At 53.8% G+C, this 17147-nt stretch overlaps 7 protein-coding genes across 7 annotated transcripts; 2 read left to right on the top strand and 5 right to left on the bottom strand.

Annotated features, from left to right (window-relative positions):
* Positions 1 to 779: 779 nt before the first annotated feature.
* BO97DRAFT_406405 (rRNA (cytosine-C5-)-methyltransferase NOP2) lies at positions 780 to 3286 on the bottom strand. The gene has a single exon (XM_025695412.1). It carries the CDS (start codon positions 3236 to 3238, stop codon positions 956 to 958), a length of 2283 nt encoding a protein of 760 aa, XP_025550333.1. The 5' UTR covers positions 3239 to 3286; the 3' UTR covers positions 780 to 955.
* A 180-nt stretch (positions 3287 to 3466) lies between these two features.
* BO97DRAFT_478760 (uncharacterized protein) lies at positions 3467 to 4578 on the top strand. Its single transcript, XM_025700645.1, has 2 exons — positions 3467 to 3684; positions 3802 to 4578. Exons 1-2 carry the CDS (start codon positions 3577 to 3579, stop codon positions 4417 to 4419), a joined length of 726 nt encoding a protein of 241 aa, XP_025550332.1. The 5' UTR covers positions 3467 to 3576; the 3' UTR covers positions 4420 to 4578.
* A 533-nt stretch (positions 4579 to 5111) lies between these two features.
* On the bottom strand, positions 5112 to 8052 carry BO97DRAFT_106753 (cell differentiation and development protein Fsr1). Its single transcript, XM_025689874.1, has 4 exons — positions 7831 to 8052; positions 7480 to 7758; positions 5570 to 7408; positions 5112 to 5518 (listed from the first exon to the last, which is right to left on the bottom strand). Exons 1-4 carry the CDS (start codon positions 7940 to 7942, stop codon positions 5259 to 5261), a joined length of 2490 nt encoding a protein of 829 aa, XP_025550331.1. The 5' UTR covers positions 7943 to 8052; the 3' UTR covers positions 5112 to 5258.
* An 831-nt stretch (positions 8053 to 8883) lies between these two features.
* On the bottom strand, positions 8884 to 10146 carry BO97DRAFT_371141 (uncharacterized protein). The gene is made up of 2 exons (XM_025692802.1): positions 9502 to 10146; positions 8884 to 9442 (listed from the first exon to the last, which is right to left on the bottom strand). Exons 1-2 carry the CDS (start codon positions 10130 to 10132, stop codon positions 8994 to 8996), a joined length of 1080 nt encoding a protein of 359 aa, XP_025550330.1. The 5' UTR covers positions 10133 to 10146; the 3' UTR covers positions 8884 to 8993.
* A 683-nt stretch (positions 10147 to 10829) lies between these two features.
* Positions 10830 to 12268, bottom strand: BO97DRAFT_106736 (metal-dependent hydrolase family protein). Its single transcript, XM_025689873.1, has one exon. The coding sequence runs from the start codon at positions 12127 to 12129 to the stop codon at positions 10870 to 10872; it is 1260 nt and encodes a 419-aa protein (XP_025550329.1). The 5' UTR covers positions 12130 to 12268; the 3' UTR covers positions 10830 to 10869.
* A 684-nt stretch (positions 12269 to 12952) lies between these two features.
* Positions 12953 to 14906, top strand: BO97DRAFT_347922 (pantothenate transporter; the record flags this gene model as incomplete). The annotated part of the gene is made up of 7 exons (XM_025691867.1): positions 12953 to 13092; positions 13175 to 13268; positions 13331 to 13455; positions 13527 to 13785; positions 13882 to 14145; positions 14215 to 14622; positions 14682 to 14906. The coding sequence occupies 7 exons, from the start codon at positions 12953 to 12955 to the stop codon at positions 14904 to 14906; spliced, it is 1515 nt and encodes a 504-aa protein (XP_025550328.1).
* A 176-nt stretch (positions 14907 to 15082) lies between these two features.
* Positions 15083 to 17061, bottom strand: BO97DRAFT_347747 (Zn(II)2Cys6 transcription factor; the record flags this gene model as incomplete). The annotated part of the gene is made up of 3 exons (XM_025691860.1): positions 15083 to 16084; positions 16189 to 16865; positions 16941 to 17061. 3 exons carry the CDS (start codon positions 17059 to 17061, stop codon positions 15083 to 15085), a joined length of 1800 nt encoding a protein of 599 aa, XP_025550327.1.
* Between the last annotated feature and the right edge of the window lie 86 nt (positions 17062 to 17147).

Here is a 17147-nt window from a genome sequence, read left to right as displayed (position 1 = left end):
CAGAACAGGTGCAGGTTGCTCTTCTCGGTGGTGGCGACGAAGGTGCGGCCGGTGCTGTCGATCGTGCCGACGTGGTCCGCGCTGTCGCCGCAGGCCGGGGCCGTGCCTTCCCAGACGCAGTTGGCGTGGCCGCCGAAGTTGCATCATGCTTGGGTTATAGTTGGGTTCAGGGTGAGGAGGCGGGCCGGGGTGAGGAAGAGGGGGAGGGGTTGCATTTTCTTTCGGTTCTTTTGTTTATTCTTCCTGGTTGAGATATAGATAATCCCCTTGGTTTGCATGGAGTGTATAAAATGCTTGTTTGAGGCGGTGGTGCGGTTTCGCTAGAGGGCACTAGGTATGAGTGAAGAAGAGGGAGAAAGAGAGAGAGAGAGGAGGGGGCAAGTATATAAGCTGTTCTTCCTGGTAGCTTCTGCAAGAAACTGACTGCTTAAGCCTCCAACGTCAAGACTTATGTTTACCTTTGATCCATATTCGGCGCGATAGCTTGGGTCTGCGCAGATAGCTTCAGAAAAGCTAGTTTTGTGAAGAGATGAACTTTATTTAAGTGAGTAAACATGCTTTCTAGCACAAAATAATTGACACGCAGACGAGCCACAGACAGTGAACTGGAACTCAGTCTATCGATGATTCATTGATATGACCCTCAACTCATACGGCCACATCTCGAATAGTCCCACCAGTACGCCGAGTCAAAACTGGTCTAGTTACGGCTTGTTGCTTACAATTAACTGCTCTGAACATAAATGGTATCTATTGACGAACTTCATCAAACGAAGCTATCTATCACCAAAAAAAGAAAAGAAAAACAGTATGCGCCACCCATACCAAACACAAGACTAATGCTTTTGGTTCAACATGAAGAAAAAGCCCCAAAGCTACACAATCCTCACCCGAGACATGACAGAGACACAATAAGTACAAGAATCATGAGACAACAACCAGCTACTGCCACACCTTATTTCTTGGCGGGCTTCTTGGCCTTTCCGGTCTTATTATCGGCCTGCTTCTTGGGGGAGGTCTTCTTCTTCTCGGAGGAGGTGGTGGTGGTTGCGGGGGAGGAAGGGGTGGCTGATTCTTGTGTCTTGGACTTCTTCGCGGTCTTCTTGGCGGCCGGGGAGGAGGAGGGAGCCTCGTCCTTCTTGGTCTGGGTGTCTGCACCGGTCTTCTTCTTGTCCGTCTTGGGGGAGGCTTCCACGGCGGGCTTCTCGGGTTCGGATTCACCCTTAGGTTTGGAGGACTTGGCGGGCTTGACGGCCTTGGGGTTGAGACCCTTGCGACGCAGGCGGTTACGCTCTGCGCGGGCGATGCGCTCGGCATCCTGCTCGTCTTCCTCGAAAGGACCAAAAGCGCCGCCCTCGGTCTCCAGAACCATACCGTCTTCGTCGACAATGGGGGTCTTGTCGATGCTCTCGTCGTCAGTGGAAGGAGCGGACGGCGACTTGGAGGCCTTGCGGCCGGACTTGGCGGTCTCAGAGGGGGCATCGGCGGTCTTGCTGGTCGGGGAGGGGCCGGTCTTCTTGAGCTTGCAGACGAAGAAACCGTCGACGTTCTCACGGTGGGGGAAGTAACGGCGCGTCAAGGTCATCTTGGCATCGAAGTGCTTGCCCATGTAGCTGGTCATACCGGGGCTTCCGAAGTCACCCAGGCCAGTGTCGACGAGCTTGACATTGGGGCGCTTGCGCAGGATGTAGTTGACAACCGCCTCGTTCTCCTCCACGGTAACACTACAGGTCGAGTAGACAACGTAGCCTCCAGTCTTCGAGTTGTGGTCTACGGAGTCGATAGCCGCCAGGAGAAGCTGGCGTTGCATGTGAGGGATGGCAAGGAAATCGCGCTCGTTCTTCGAGGTCTTGACACTGGGATCCTTGGAGATAACGCCGGTACCGGTACAGGGAGCATCGAGAAGGACACGATCAAAGCCACCCATGGCCTTGGGGAAAGCAGTGCGGGCATCCATGTTGGTCACGATAGTGTTCTTGCAGCCGAGACGGTGAGTGTTACCGATCAAACCCTTAGCACGCGGCTTGCTGGCATCGTTGGCGATAACGCAGCCAGTATTGCGCATCACAGCCGAGATGTAAGTGGTCTTACCACCGGGGGCGGCGGCCATATCGAGAATACGCTCGTTGGGCTGCGGAGCCAGAGCCATGACGGGAAGGAAGGAAGACGCGGCTTGCAGGATGTAGTGACCAGCCAGGTACTCGGGAGTGGCACCCAGGGGTACCGCAGACTCGAAAACCTGCAGACCGACCTTGGACCACTTTCCGACGGGCTCGAGGACGACACCACGGTTGATCAAAGCCTGAGCCAGGGACCGACGGTTGGTGCGCAGAGTGTTTGTACGGATGACAACAGGACGCGGGGTCTCGTTGGCTTCGAAGAAGGCAAACGCCTCCATGGGGGTGAACAGGTTGAACAGCTTCTCGGCGAGGTAAGGAGTGTAGCCGTAGTAGGTGCAGATATCGCCGAGGAGCAGGTTGACGTAGTCGGTCCGAGACTTGCCCGGCTGGCCCAGGGTCTTGAGGTCGCCCAGGATACGGATGGTGTCGGTGATTCTCGTGCGGAGCAGTTGAAGGTCTGGGGCCAGACCTGGTTGACCAACGCCGTCGGCGAACACATCGGGACGATCGCCAGCAATGTTGGTCTGCATAGCAGACTCCTGCAATTCGAGTTCGGCCTCCTCCTCCTCTTCCTGTCTAGCCAAGTCCAACTTCCGGGATAAACCCTCGATGTTGGCTGCCGTCAGCTTCTCCTCCGCATCGGAAAGGTCTTCATCGTCAGAGAACATTGCTTCGCGGGGGTGATCGTCATCTTCCGAGTCAACAACCGAGTCTTCGTCATCGTCGGAGGCCATAGAATCATCGCTCACGGCATCGAGATCGCCGAACTCATCATCCTGCATCTCCTCATCATCGAGGTCGGACCACGCATCCTCATCATCCTCCGCCTCGTCGTCCGAATCCATAAAACTCGACTTCTTAGCCGCGGGCTTCTTCTCCTTGCTATTACCCTTAGCCTCCACCTTGGCCGCCTTGCCGTTCACGGCGCCATTGGCCTTCTTCTTCGCAGCAGGCTTGACGGTCTCCTCCTCCTCGACCGCAGCTCTTCTCCGCTTCTTGCCCGACTCCGCAGGCTTCGACTCGGGTTCAGCGGTCTTGCGCTTCTTGTAGATGGTGATCTTGGACTCGTCCAGCGGGGCGGGAGGACCCTGCTTCTTCATGCGATTTCCTCGACCCATTGTGAATGAATATGAAAAAGAATTGGGAGCCAAAGTTCGACAAGTCAGTTCCTGTCTGATCAGTCCCGGAGAAAGAGCCTAAACTTTTTTTTTTCCTTTCTCCGTACATTTTTTCCCGCGGGCGGTCAGCGTTGGCATAACAGAGCGGTGTATATAAAGTGCCTGAGGCAGGAACTCAAGCTGGCATCAACAACCGCCCGATTGGGTAATGCGGCGCTACTGCATCATCATCCATAGCGACATCATATCTCCCCCCACGTCCACTTTCCATTCCCTCTGTCTCCCACCACAACATAAACTACACAAATAGTCACCACGACAGAGGTGAAAGAATCACAATGGCCTCCGAAGTCTCCTTCGCCAAAGCCTTCCTCTCCTCCCTGGACAGCCGTCCCATCAAGCTCCGAGCAGACTATGTCCACGACGACCCCAGCACTCGCGTGCCAGTACGTTCCAAACCCCCAACTCCAAACACGCCCAACATATTAAACACCCGTATCCCTTGCCCCCATAAACCAGCCCCCCCACCCCCCAACCTTTTAACAGAAAACAAAACTAACCAGAGGGTAAAAAAAAAGCACCTCCTTCCCCGCCTCCAACCCCCGCGCCCCACGATGCCAAAGAAAACCACCACCCCCTCCGCACCAGGCTCCTCGAAATCCATCACCGTGACGCTCAAGTCCGCCCGCAACCCGGTGCTGGAATTCTCACTCCCCAATGCCCCGCTCGCCACGACGGCCGTCACGGATCTGAAGGACGCGGTGCGCGCGCGCATCGTCGACACCGCCGGTCAGAAGCCCACGCTCGACAAGATCAAGATCCTCTACCGGAAGAAACCGGTGACGGGGAACAAGACCCTCGCGGAGATTCTGGATGCGGAGCCTGAGTTGTTGGCTGGTGGGAAGGAGGTCGAGGTTGCGGTTATGGTTATGGGGGGTGGGAAGGTTGTGGAGGAGTCGGTGGAGGGAGGGCAGCAGCAGCAGCGTGGGGTGGTGGAGGGGGAGGATGCGACGGTTGAGACGACTATCAAGCCTGCTGTTGGGCCGAGTGGGGAGGAGGTCGTTAAGACGGACGCGTTCTGGGAGGATTTGCAGGGGTTCTTGGAGCAGAGGATCAAAGATGCTGAGGAGGCTAGGAGGTTGAAGGGGTTGTTTCGCGAGGCGTGGGAGGGGAGGAAATAAGTTCGTTCATTGTGTTTAGTCGGGTTGATGTGTAGGTTGGATTGGTGTGAAGAATGTGGGGTGCACGGGGGTTAATGATACCTTGTTGATTTATTCTGAAGATGTGAATACTGAAACCTCTTGTGTATAAATGTGTATCCATTTGAGGATGAGACAGATATGCTATTCGAGCCGATGGGATTGGATTCCATCTCTTGCTGACTGCAAATCTGGATCTACTCATGGTATCGTGCACTGCTGGTAGCCATAGAGGGCGAAAAGAAAATGTACAGGTCAATTGAGGAGGTTTCTAAGGCAAAAGGATGGTAAACAACGCAGTCATTATACAGCCTAGAGGCAAGCCCCTGGGCATATTAAAGGAATCGGCAACGCTGGGCAGCATCCAAGGAAGCAGAAATAGGGAGTAATGACTGTTCACGAAACGGGGTAAGGTGCATACAGAAGATGCGGATAAGGCGCAGAGGTATCAGAAAGTTCAGTGTGATAGAATAGGAACCCCGTCCGACAGACCACGGCAAATCATCGGGCAACCACAACTCGATCATGGTCAACCGCAGCCGTCTGAAGTCCCGTCATCTTATCTGGTTAGGAATGTATCAAAATGGGAGAACACAGTGTCCCCAGAGAAATAAGTGGCGAGCGATGCAGCCAATCGAATAAAGAAAAAGAAGAAGACTATAACCACAAAAGTAGAAAGGAACATATGCCAGGTATTAGAGACCGTTGCAAATGCTCGAGAACTGGCCAATCGCTCATCCATTTCATGCGTCCAAAGAACATGCCATAAGAAAGTATCAGCTGGAAACAAGAAAGGAAATGGATTCATACATCGCAGAAGGTTATCTCGAGAAGACCTTGACAACCCCATCGCCTCCTCCACTGACTACCCAGCGGCCATCGCGGCTCCACACCGCAGAGCACACTCCTTCACCACGCATCAGCCGGTGACTCGTGATCTCCTGAGTGCAGCTCCGCTTCTCCAGGTTCCAAAACCGCAGACTAGCGTCATGGCCTGCGGAAACAAGCTCGCGTCCATCTGGAGACAGAGAGAGCGAGGCGATTGCGGACGGATGGGCGAGCATAGTGTATGTGCATTGGCCTGGAAATATTCAAATTAGCGTGTGCTATTCCTGAAATGATCAAAACATACCGCTGTTAGCATCGAAGAATCGAATGTAACGGTCTTCGTATCCACTGATAATAACCCCTTCGGCACCGCTTGACCCAGTGGCGCCATGAACGACCTCCTCTTCGCCCATTGTCCGGCTGGGGTCAAGGCCAGCCGAGCCATCGAATCCAACAGTAGTGGCCACAACCGCATTGACACCAGTCGATGGTGTACCATCATATGTCTCTAAGCTCGCCATTCCTGCAATCTCCTCACCTGTTCTCGTGTCGTAAACGAGAATCGAGGCATCTGTGTAGGAGACGACGAAGTTGATACCTGCGAGCGATAACGGGCTGATACACGTGGGCGATGGCGAGTCCGAGCGGACTATCTGACGGATCATGGTGTAGTGGAATGGCGTGGTAGTTGCTGTGCTCGGTTGTGGCGACGATGGGAAATTCGAGCCGGATGAAATCGAGTTGGCTCGCCGACTGCCGCCTGCTCTTCGAGATCCGGCTTGGGGCGACGAAAGCTGAGGTGGTGCGCTGACGGCCCAGATGATGATCCGACCATCGGCACCACCCGACGCAAGCAGGATTCGATCAGGCCCGCCGTAATGGTTGCAGGAGTCGCCAAAGACAGATCCTGCAGTTCCAGGAAGAACACACAAGCCCCATACCGCGTCCGTGTGACCCTCGAGTGTGGCCTTGGGATCAACCCTTCCACGTTCCCAGACACGAACGCTCGTATCCTGCCCACCAGAGAACACCCAACCATCTCCAAGTGCGCGGCCGCCGTTGGAGAAGTTCTGTGATGGTGAGCAAGCTGCTAGAGCAGTCACGGCTCCCACATGTCCACGGTGGGTGAAGTAGCTCGTAATGTCCAAATCATTGCTGGAGTTGGCGCCGTGAGCGCCAAACGTACCATAAGTCGCTGGAATAATCCAACGCTTGATTGTTCCATCATCACTGCATGTGCAGATTTCAGGCTCTGAAGGGCTGCCGCCACCCGTGAAGATCACGGAACGGACAACATCCAAGTGGCCTCGGAGAGCAAAGCGCACTTTGAAAGAAGTATCTGGTTTTGGCGCCGCAAGATCTGCAGCACCTTCACTCTTCCTCCTGGCACCGGAGCTCTTCCGGCGATGGGAGACCGAACCGGTCCGTGCTGGAGACTTGGCGCCAACGAAATTGGCATTTGGGAAGACATCCACGTCGGGACGGTGGGGGGGTATTTGCTCAGTCGTCGGAGCTGCGTCTGACGGTTCATCGAAGTTCCAGCCGTCTGTATCGTCTACAGTTTGAGGTTGCCGGGTCTCCTCCTTGGTCGTTACTTGCGAACCATATCCATCATACACCTGCTCCTCCGTGCCAGCACGCTCCTCCATTGGGGCAGATTCAAAAGTCTGTTTCCGGTTTTCAATGGCAGATATAGGGTTCTGTTGCGGTTCCGTGGGCCTTCGCTCCATCGCTTCCCTCGCGTTGGGCGGATACCCGAACTGGCTAGGAGCACGAGACAGGCTTGAGTTGTCCGAATAATGCGTGATGATAGGTTGGTGATTTTGCAGAGCCACCTCCCGTGCCATCATATTATTTGCCTGCTGATGCTGATGCTGTTTCTGACGCTGTTGCTGCAGGTAGACCTCCTCCAGGGTCTGTTGCGACATCTGCTGCTGATTGCCATAGATATGGTTCGGAAGGTCCTGATCGTTGAGATCGGGCGGCGGGTGAGACGAAGGGATGACATGGTACGCAACCTCTTGCGAACACTTGGACAGGTACACCCGCGACTTATCACGCTCGTTCTCTTGGCGGAACTCATGGTGGTTCTCCGGGCTGTGGTCCGCATCGTTCAGCTCGCCATGCGGCCGAGGATGTTGGGCTAGGATGGGGTTGAGTCAGTACAGAAAAGTCGAGGGGCGCAGATTCAGTGACATAAAGGAAGACAAGAACCTTTTATTGCATTGATGCTCTCCCGGGCGATCTCCTTCGGATCTCGGGCGTCATCGATCTTCTCATTGTTGCTGAGCTTCTTGACCTTCTCGCGCTCCTTCTTCAGGGCAGCCTCCAGTAGCCGAACGTGCTTCCCCAGCGACTCGTGTAAGCGTTTACTCGTTCGCACATCGCCCTCTAGCTTTCCAATGCGGGACTTCATCTCCGCGCGCTCGATCTCCCAGGCGTTACGGTCTCGTTCGTGCCGGTGCCATTCGGTCTGCAGGAAGCGCATCACACCTAACAAACAGACGGAGAAGAAACAATGAGCAATCGATTCCCGTTTCGCCTCAATCTCGAGTCCCGACTCACCTTGTAGAGTGTATTCCGTCCCTTGGGGCTGTCCGCCATTGGGGGAGCCATCACCTCCGGGCCCGACGAAGCCTCCACCCCCAGCCATGGCCGAGGGAGACTGCCAAGCCATGCGAGATCAACAATGAATGAGAAGCGGACGGTAAAGCGCGAGACGAGCCGGAATAAGAGCTCCGGCGATCGCAAGCGGAGAAAGAAAGGGCCGAGCTAAGGAGAGCTATCCCGATCAGTTGGACTCGGGGTCGCACGTCTGTTTGAGGAGATAGGTGGTGGTAAGTTAAACGGGGTCAGTGACGGGGCGACAACGGCAGGACACCACGTTCCCGACCGTGTCAGCACCGATGGAAAGGAAAACAAACAATGCGAACTTCGCTATGGAGAAAAGATCGAACGATCGGAGGAGGAATCTTGCAGCGAACAAGGAAAGGGAGACGGTCAGTGAAGCGAGCTTGAGCCGAGAGATTGGGGAACTGGACAGTGGACTGGAGCGCGTTTCTCTCTCCTCGCTGCTGTGAGGTCGGGGAAAGCCACCGCCGCCGCTGAGCCCTCGTTGGCTCCGTAGGCGCCCACGCGGCCTTAACCGCTTTTAGCGCTGGGGTGTAAAAATGAGGTGAGCGTTTCCTTGACTTCCCAGCCTCTCAGAGTTGCGGTCAGTAGGCCAGTAGCCATAACCGATTCCATGTGTCTATCGCTGATGGAAATTTTCCTTTTTTTGGGTGGAGTAGTGTGACAGTGAAAGAGTGGTAGTGTTCGCGACCGGGCTGCTTTGCACCCTACAGGACTACTACTACTGGGGTAAGCTACCATTAAGGTATGTGATAGACCCGAAAAGCGAAACCTAAGGCACCCCTTCCCGTCCCCAAGCAGGGGCAAGCCTCGCCACATCCAGACCTCAATACCTTTTCGGTGGCTACATAGAACCCAGTTCCATTGAATAATCACATCGTGAGCTCGTTATAACTGTTGAGTCTATTAGTATTATGGGTCAAATGCAGAAAACCGAAGGGAGGATCGTAATCAAGCCAGCCATCTTCATCGCACGTGGTGATAAGGAACGAAAGACCCCGCGATAAGAGCCAAGAGATGGGCCTTCCGCGACAGGTGAGGTAGAACTGGCACATTCCAACCCTTCAATCAACTCTCGGCATATTATGCCGTAGGTTTCAGGAATAACAATCAACCACTTCCTCGCATAACTCGTCATCATCCCTCTCCTGGCCATATAACACCTCACAGACACCGCCCACGGGAACGTCCAGCACAGCATCTGTACCTTCACTCCAGATCTCTTTCCAATTGACCCTGCGGTTGTGCGGCCCCATAGTCTGGTACGAGGTCGCCCCAGGCTTCATCTTGGCCCCGCCACCGGGTCGTCGTCGGCCTTTACCATCGATGACGGCTACATTAGCCACCTCGTCCACGATATTCTCCATGCTATTCATCGGCAACGTGAGATAGCCGGTGTTGTATGACGCCAGCGCGACGTAAATGTAAATGATAGACATAACTAGCCAGGAGGGGAAGGCCAGCGACCACCATCGATTCGGGTAGTAGTATATACCGAGTTGGTGGAGGAAAGGGGAAGGGAGGTAGGACCAGAGTATGTAGATCACTGGTGAAGAAAGCTGTTAGACTCATTCTGCGCTGGGTAAATTGCATGTCCCTACTCACAAAACGCCAATGAGGAAGCGAGATATAACACGAAACCATAATATTCATACGTCGGGACCTTAGGGCTCGCGCGTGGGACCGTTGTTGCCCGTCGCGCTGACTTTGCGACGGCAGCCTCCGTGTCGTTGGGCGTTTCCACATCCGAGCTGTCGGGGGTTGTCGGTCGCGAAGTAGTAGTCGAGAAGGGAGGGCGGAGGAGAGAAGTCAGCGAGGGGGATGGCGGCAGTGGCGTCGGAGGGCGGTTATAGAATGGAGGCGCAAATGCATTGAGGCCATGAAGTGAGCTGGATGACTGCCGGAATGGGTGATGCATTGAGATGCCATCATCCGGCGATTGCTCCGAGTCCGTGGATGCGTCCGAGAAAGATTGATCGCCTAAGGAATACTGTGACTGAAAGTCTGCGTCATCTTCAGCTTCTATATCTGCATGCAGAGGCGATGGCAGTTCTTGATTATCGACGTCTTCGGCATATGTGTTGGTCTGTATCTCAAGGGTATTGGTCGCGAAATCGTCTGCGGGGAGAGGTGGGAACGGCTGCTTGGGTTCGAAGGAGGGGCGTCGCTGGGTGGGATCTGTCTGGTTCGACCGGTATTCTGATTTCTGTCGTTTTCCTTCGTCCCTCCTAGACATTATGGGCAATTGAGAGCCCCAGAGGACAATTGCTGCGTGAAGAGGAACTGTTGTAGGAACTTAATCGACGATGCGACTCCTATCTGTACGGCAACACGCATACTGCCATCTCTCACCGCCAGTGGCATTTATTACCGTAGTAAAGAGTTGAGCCCATGGACTAAACTGTACGTGTTGACATTTCTGTAATTCGACTTAGTTGGGATACATTCAAGCTTAGGAAGGCCTGTCATCAAAAGTCCTGTGATTCTTCGGCCCATGGGCAACAAAATGGAGTGCCGTGACGGAAATATATATATTTTTTTGTTGCCTTACCAAAATACACAGTAATGAGACGGGTGCGAGTGATGAGATGAAAAATACACTATCTAACTTACAGACTAGATAAACTTAAGAGAGATTTGTTCACAGCCTACAATTCATAGACACGGAGCCGGAGCTCCTACCTACTGCCAATGTGTAGCCACCTAAAAAGGAAGGATGCGGGTAGCGTCGGGCGGAGCGGAGCGGAGCGGAGCGGAGCATTACCACCTTAGCGAACGGTACGGCGGAGTGATTGTTTCCCACAGTAGCTCATTCTCTCATGTACCAAGCGGTCCATACAGAACGCTTCAGAATCCCGCTCGCACTTGTCGTCATGGTCAGTATCTGTATAGCTTGAAGACTGAGTATTCTCCTTACCGCATCAGCGCTACCTTGGAAATATTCATTGATATTATCATTACAGAGGACGTATACTATGATTTAACCAGCTTCCCACCGCGCCAAACATGCGTCACATTCTTTGCATTTCCCACCACCGTGATATCTTCCAACGGGTTCGCCGCCAGCGCAATGATATCCGCATCATACCCGACCACCAACCGCCCACTCCTAGGCGCCTGCTCCCCTAAGGTCAACGGGCCATTCGCCGTCGCGGCCTCAATTGCAGCCAAGGGCGTCATCCCCGCCGCGACCGCATATTCCAACTCCTTGCCGTTCCGCCCATACGAAACCGCCGGGTTATCCGAGCTGATGAACTGGTCGGTGCCGAGGGCGATCGTGACGCCCCGCGCCACAGCCAGGCGGTACGCCTGCTTATGTGCATCGGCCACCTCGAGCAGCTTCTGATACGAACCCGGCGTGAAAAGCTGACGCATGGACAGGCCCGTCTCGATTACACTGCGCGTCGCGACCAAGATCGCGCCCTTCTTGCGCATCAGCTCGACAGCCTCCTCGTCGAGAAAGCTGCCGTGCTCGATGGTGCGGCATCCAGCCCGCAGCGCGTTCATGATCCCAGCCTTCCCATGGCAGTGGGCGGCGACGACGCGCTTGGCGCGCGCGGCCTCGTCGACGATGGCTTTCATCTCCTCGAAGGAGAACTCCTGGTGCTGAGGGTCGTCGATGGCGCTGACGACGCCGCCACTGGCGCAGACTTTGATCACGCGCGCGCCGTGGCGAAGTTGCTTGCGCACAGCCTGCAAGCATTCTGGCACACCGTCCGCGATCGTGAGCGGCAGCCCGTGGGCGCACATGTCCTGAAGTTGGTGCAGGGGCATGCCGTGCACGTCGCCGTGGCCGGCCGTCATGCTGATCGCGCTATGGGCGCCGTAGATGGTCGGCCCGAGGATGCGGTCCTCGTTCACGGCGAGCGCGAGCTCGCACCCGTAGCCGCCGACTTCGCGGACGGAGGTGAAACCGGCCATGATGGTCGCGTGGAGGTCCGGAACGCTGCGCGCGCCGGCTAGGGCGGGGGTGGCCTTGACGACGGCGTCCATCGTCGCCGACGTGGCGCCCATGTAGTGGATATGGCAATCCCACAACCCAGGCATCACTACGGGAACGTGCGTCGTCGTTGCTCCGTGGTAATCTTGAGGTACATCGGATTGACGTCCCACGTACAGAATGGTCTTAGACTTCCAGACCACAGCACCGTCGGGGAGAGGCTCACCCTGCCCGGGGATGAGGAGATCAGCATCGATGCGATAGAGATTGTCGTCCGTTAGTGATCGATACATTTTGACTGAGGTATATTGATGGGTAGATGCCGAGGGAAGAAGAAAAAGTCAGGGGTTGGCTTCATGGAAGCATGGTTCGAGATGATACTAGACCCAAGCATCTGAGTCTACTTATATTATAGCTTCTTCGCTAGGCTGCATGCTCCACAGGTCCCTCAATAGTGCCGGACCGCGGCTGCGCAGTTCTCCTGACTAAGAGATACATGCATCGACCGTTTCTGTCGCACATGGGTTGTGGAAGATCGATCGACGCATGAAGAGCAAGTGAACCTTTGAGCCATGTCATGTCGAGCACGCAGGTATACGGGCGGACGGTACAAATGCTCTGAGCAGGAGGCTTGCCACTCATGGGTCGCATGGCTTGGGAAAGATATCAGTGGGCGGTACGGATGTCTGCTGCGAGGGGTTCGGTGCTCATACGACCGTTGGTCGTGCAACCACGATGCGAGCATTGCTCGATCTAGATCAATACCCTCAATCTCTGACATGATCCACATTTGCAGTGCACGGGTCAAACTAGTAGGTCGAAGCGAGCAGGTTTCGCCCTGGATTGGGTTTAGTGAGACATACCAGACGTGACGGTAATACTGGTGAAATACCGCCACTAGTAGAAGGCAGGCCCGCATCGGACGAAACAAGCCTCCAGCCGTTAATTAATCGCGCGCGAAGTACATTTGCATAAGCTAAGGCATACAGTGGTTGGATGAGGTACTTCTTCCTGCTCCTCTCTCTCGTATCCTCTTCCTTCTTTCGTTCGATTTAAAGACGACCGTTGCTGCCGGTGTTCCGTCAGATCACTTGCAGACGAAGCAGACGCAGAAGTATGGCTGCCTCAGAAGATACCACGCCGCCCACGACGGCCGACGAGAAGAGTTTCTCCAAGGGAGCTCATGAGTCTGTCAACGATGTCCAGCATCTGTCGGATGTTGAAGAGAAAGCTATTCTGCGTCGAATTGATCTCTGGTACGTTGTCCTCGTTAAGATTGAGACTCGAGGCATACGTCGAATCTCCTGCGGAACCCTAACCTAACACCCGTCGTTATAGTTTGCTCCCTCTGATGTTCTTTTCGTACTTGCTGCAATATCTTGACAAGACGACCCTGTCCTATACCTCAATTCTGGGCCTCCTCAGTGGAACGGTATGATTGCTTGAACAACTCCGGCCCATCCTCATTCTGACCTTGCATCATGGCGATACTAGCATATAAACACTGCCCAATATGCGTGGGCGTCGAGCGCCTTCTACTTTGGATATCTTATTGCATCTTACCCCGTGTCGCTGGGGTTCATCCAATTCCCCATCGGAAAATATCTCTCTGTGATGATGTTAGTCCTTTACCCGCCCGTCTGCATCAAGCGGCCCTGTAGCCAACGAACCCAACTGACACTTGGTGAAGGATTTTATGGGCCATTATCCTAACCTGCCATGCGGCAGCTTCAAGCTTCGCCGGCCTGACCTCGCTGAGAGTGCTCCTCGGCATCTTCGAAAGTGCAATCAGCCCGGGATTTACTATCCTGATCAGCATGTGGTACACCCCGTCTGAGCATGCACTGAGGAGCTGTATTTGGTTCTCGGGCAATGGAATAGCTGCCATCTTTGGAGGGCTGCTTGCATACGCTATTGGCCATATTAATAATGGCTTGGGTGCCTGGCAGGTATGTGGAAAGCAACAAACGGCAGAGCTGAGGGCATTTGGCACTGCCATCGGCGTTGAGAAGGCAGATTGACTGATCACATCTTCTCTGGAATAGTGGCTTTTTATTATATTCGGCATCATCTCCATCGCGTGGTCGGCATTCTTATTTTTCACTTTGCCGGATTCTCCCCTCAATGCCAATTTTCTGAAGCAAGATCAGCGAGGGCCGGCTTACCGCCGTGCACAAGTATTTCAAAAGAGCTACCAAAGTCGGGAGTGGAAGCAAGATCAGTTCATCGAGGCGCTTGTCGATCCGAAAACCTGGTTCCTTGTGCTGTATAACTTTTTCGTTTCCTTGCCGAACGGTGGCATTACCAATGTATATCCCTTAGTCCTGCTTTGAGTCTCGTCTTGAAGCCCGGAATGAGTTTCAGCTGACCTTAATCAGTTCGCCAGTATTGTGATCCAGTCGTTCGGTTTTGACACCTTCCACACCCTATTGTACCAAATCCCCATGTCTGCCGTCGCCCTTGTCATGCTTTTTGCCATCGCCATCACCTGTAACCGTATGCCTGGCTTACGCTGCTACTGGATGATCTTCACTATGCTTATCAGTCTGATTGGTATCTTGCTCATGCGACAACTACCTACGCACCGGAAATGGGGCAGACTAGTCGGGGTGTGGCTCGTGACCGTCTTTGGAGCCGGCTGGCCACTGAGTCTGAGCTTGGTCTCCAGCAACACAGCGGGCTTCACCAAGAAGGGCACCGTGACCGCTCTCATCTTTATCGCATACTGTGTTGGTAACATTGCCGGTCCGCAGCTGTTCAAGAGCAATGAGGCTCCCCGCTATAATGTAAGTTGATCCCTCACCAGGCTGAAATAATAAGACTCGCCAGCTAATTGTCGTGCTAGACTGCATTCTCAGCCATCCTTGCGTGCTTCTGTCTTGCCATACTTGATGTGGTTGGCCTTCGCTGCTATATGTCCTGGGAGAACAAGCGACGTGATCGCAAGCAGGGACGGACCATCGAGCCTGAGTCAAGTGACATGCAATATGCGAGTGATGCGTCGTCTGAACATGGTGGAGACGGAGATGTTTCTGATGGACAGAATCAGCATTACCGCTATTGCCTCTAAGGGTAATAGGCTGGCGGTCTTGGGAATAGACAACGACAAGTCTGATCTTAGTGTATAAGAACGAATACTCTCCTGGTTTGAGAGTGGTTGCACTCGGAAAAATAGACCTCATGCAGACGAAGCAATGCGTGCTATCACACTGAGTACTAGTCGTTGACTGATTGTCGCTTTTCCGCTCAAGCAAAACTTGTCTGCCAACCTAAAAATTCCATCACCACCTCCCACTCAAAGCGGCCGATACGCATTCGTGATGCCCCGTTTAGATTCAGCGTACGGCGTTGCCACAGCAGCTCCACCAATGTCTGTGCTCGTACTGTATTTTCGTAAGGCGCTTTCTCTCGCGCATTGCGAAACAACGCTAAGGCCTTGGCTTGTGCCTGCGAGTCCTGGTCACTACAACATGAGGCGATGAAAAGGGGCCATAGAGGCCAGGAGATGGGTAAAAAGTCCAATGTTGATACGATCTTATCCACCAAAGTGAAGATTTTGCTGATATAATCCTCCTCTTGTGCAGAGTCCAGTTCTTTGATAGTGATCGACGTGAAGCCTAGAAATGAGGGTTTCGAGGCTTCAGAAAGAAGCAGACAAGCTGCAAGACGGTATGCCTCGCCTGTGTTCTCTAATAAGCGGTATGAATGTGCAATTTCGCTAGCGTTGTGGTGACCTCCTAGTGGTTTCGGAAGTAGCTGCGTGACACTGCCAAGGCCCGCTTTCAAGCCTACTATCTTCGTTTCGATAGAAGTCCGGGCCGCGTTGATCATGGTTGGTGTGTTGAAATTCTGAGACTGTTTCAAAGCAAGCACGTCATCTTTGATACTCAGTATGTCATTAATCAGGAGAAGAAGGTGATTGCTGAGACCGTTCCAGATGTCAATGTTGTGAAGAGTGGTTGACTCCATCACGCCCAGCAAGGCAGTTGTTGAGGTCCAAGAGCTCTTGTGCGAGCTTCCAGTGCAAATCAATGGGGACTTGGTGTCAAGGTAGACCGGTGGCTCAACAACAGGCAGGATATCCTCAACAGAAAACATTGACTTGGCGAAGATCAGATGGGCTGAAAAGTAACTGACAAAGAATCGGTGCAAGATCGACTTGCACAAGTTTCCCTGAGCGGCCCTCTTGACAAGGAGCTGGAAGCAAGTGAAATGACGGACCCAAGACGAGTCACAACTGGCAGAGATCTGGAAAAACTGATAAGCGACAACTCCTTGTCCACAAGACGATCGTAATCAAGCATGCCATCACCTACCGCCGAGGAGCAAAGAAAGATTGTTGGCACGAGCACATCTTCAGTGTCCCAAGATTCCCGTGCCAATGCCTGCCGTAAACCTCCAAGCACTCGCTGCCGCACTTGCATCTCCAAGATTGTGTATCGCGAGTCGAATGAGCGCATGTACTGCGAACTAGCCATTAGAACGGCATAGTATGTCAACTCCGACCTGAAAGCCATACGCATAACCGTACTGCGGAGAGGATTAGTGTCCTCATCATCGACAGTGACAGCGACGGGGCACATGACAGATTCGTAGAAGGACAGACACAAATGGTCAACGTCCGGCATTCCGATACTCCAAGGTAGAGTGGGCAGCGCCCTACTCAGAAACAGCGATTTGACCCGATTCCATTGATGGTAGCGACGCTGGTAGGTTGATTCTAGAGCCTGTTCACTGGCTACGATAGTTTGTTGCGAGCTTCGTGAGGTGAGTGGAGAGCTGATCGACACAACTTTTTCATTGTTATCGGCATGACAGGTATCGTCCTGGCCTTTGCGTCTGGCCCGTGTCCACTGGTTGAGATCGGAATCCGCCGACCGTTTGCGTCCAAGTGAGTCTACCTTCGATTGAACGCCTGTTCGTCCATGACACTTCCCCGCTGTACGCATCTCATCCTCCCACTGCAGGCGGACCTCATAGCTGCATGGATACTTGGACCGTCTGCATCGCAAACAGGTTGGATGAGCTTCTGGAAGCACGGCAGAACGCGTGTATATGAGCCACACAAGTCATTCGTGCTACTTACGGGGAAAAATCCACATACCATCGCACTTTACCCGTCTTCGTCGACAGGTGTTGCAGCCCGTGCGAGATCGCACTCTGGGCTTGGGAGGCTGAGGTGGTTCGGGCGGAGGACTGGCGGCTAAAGACCATGAGAGGAACATGGTTCTTGTTGCTTGTAAGAATGAAACCTCGTAACAGATGATTTTCTGTTCTGCTCTGCGACTGCCAGCCATGAAGAGGCAAAGAA

This window comes from Aspergillus homomorphus, assembly GCF_003184865.1.
Source record: "Aspergillus homomorphus CBS 101889 unplaced genomic scaffold BO97scaffold_24, whole genome shotgun sequence".
NCBI lineage: Eukaryota > Fungi > Ascomycota > Eurotiomycetes > Eurotiales > Aspergillaceae > Aspergillus > Aspergillus homomorphus.
The sequence above is the reverse complement of the archived record's forward strand: the minus strand, read 5'-3'. Positions and strand labels throughout refer to the sequence as shown.

What these genes read in the sequence shown, in the direction of transcription:
- BO97DRAFT_106736 (XM_025689873.1), bottom strand. Translation starts at nt 12,129, where the DNA reads ATGTATCGATCACTAACGGACGACAATCTCTATCGCATCGATGCTGAT.
- BO97DRAFT_106753 (XM_025689874.1), bottom strand. Translation starts at nt 7,942, where the DNA reads ATGGCTTGGCAGTCTCCCTCGGCCATGGCTGGGGGTGGAGGCTTCGTC. An exon ending in GAGCATCAATGCAATAAAAG is followed by an intron (nt 7,409 to 7,479) that starts GTTCTTGTCTTC and finishes ACCCCATCCTAG; the next exon opens with CCCAACATCCTCGGCCGCAT. An exon ending in ATTCTTCGATGCTAACAGCG is followed by an intron (nt 5,519 to 5,569) that starts GTATGTTTTGAT and finishes GAATATTTCCAG; the next exon opens with GCCAATGCACATACACTATG.
- BO97DRAFT_478760 (XM_025700645.1), top strand. Translation starts at nt 3,577, where the DNA reads ATGGCCTCCGAAGTCTCCTTCGCCAAAGCCTTCCTCTCCTCCCTGGAC. An exon ending in ACCCCAGCACTCGCGTGCCA is followed by an intron (nt 3,685 to 3,801) that starts GTACGTTCCAAA and finishes AAAACTAACCAG; the next exon opens with AGGGTAAAAAAAAAGCACCT.
- BO97DRAFT_371141 (XM_025692802.1), bottom strand. Translation starts at nt 10,132, where the DNA reads ATGTCTAGGAGGGACGAAGGAAAACGACAGAAATCAGAATACCGGTCG. An exon ending in CGCTTCCTCATTGGCGTTTT is followed by an intron (nt 9,443 to 9,501) that starts GTGAGTAGGGAC and finishes TTTCTTCACCAG; the next exon opens with TGATCTACATACTCTGGTCC.
- BO97DRAFT_406405 (XM_025695412.1), bottom strand. Translation starts at nt 3,238, where the DNA reads ATGGGTCGAGGAAATCGCATGAAGAAGCAGGGTCCTCCCGCCCCGCTG.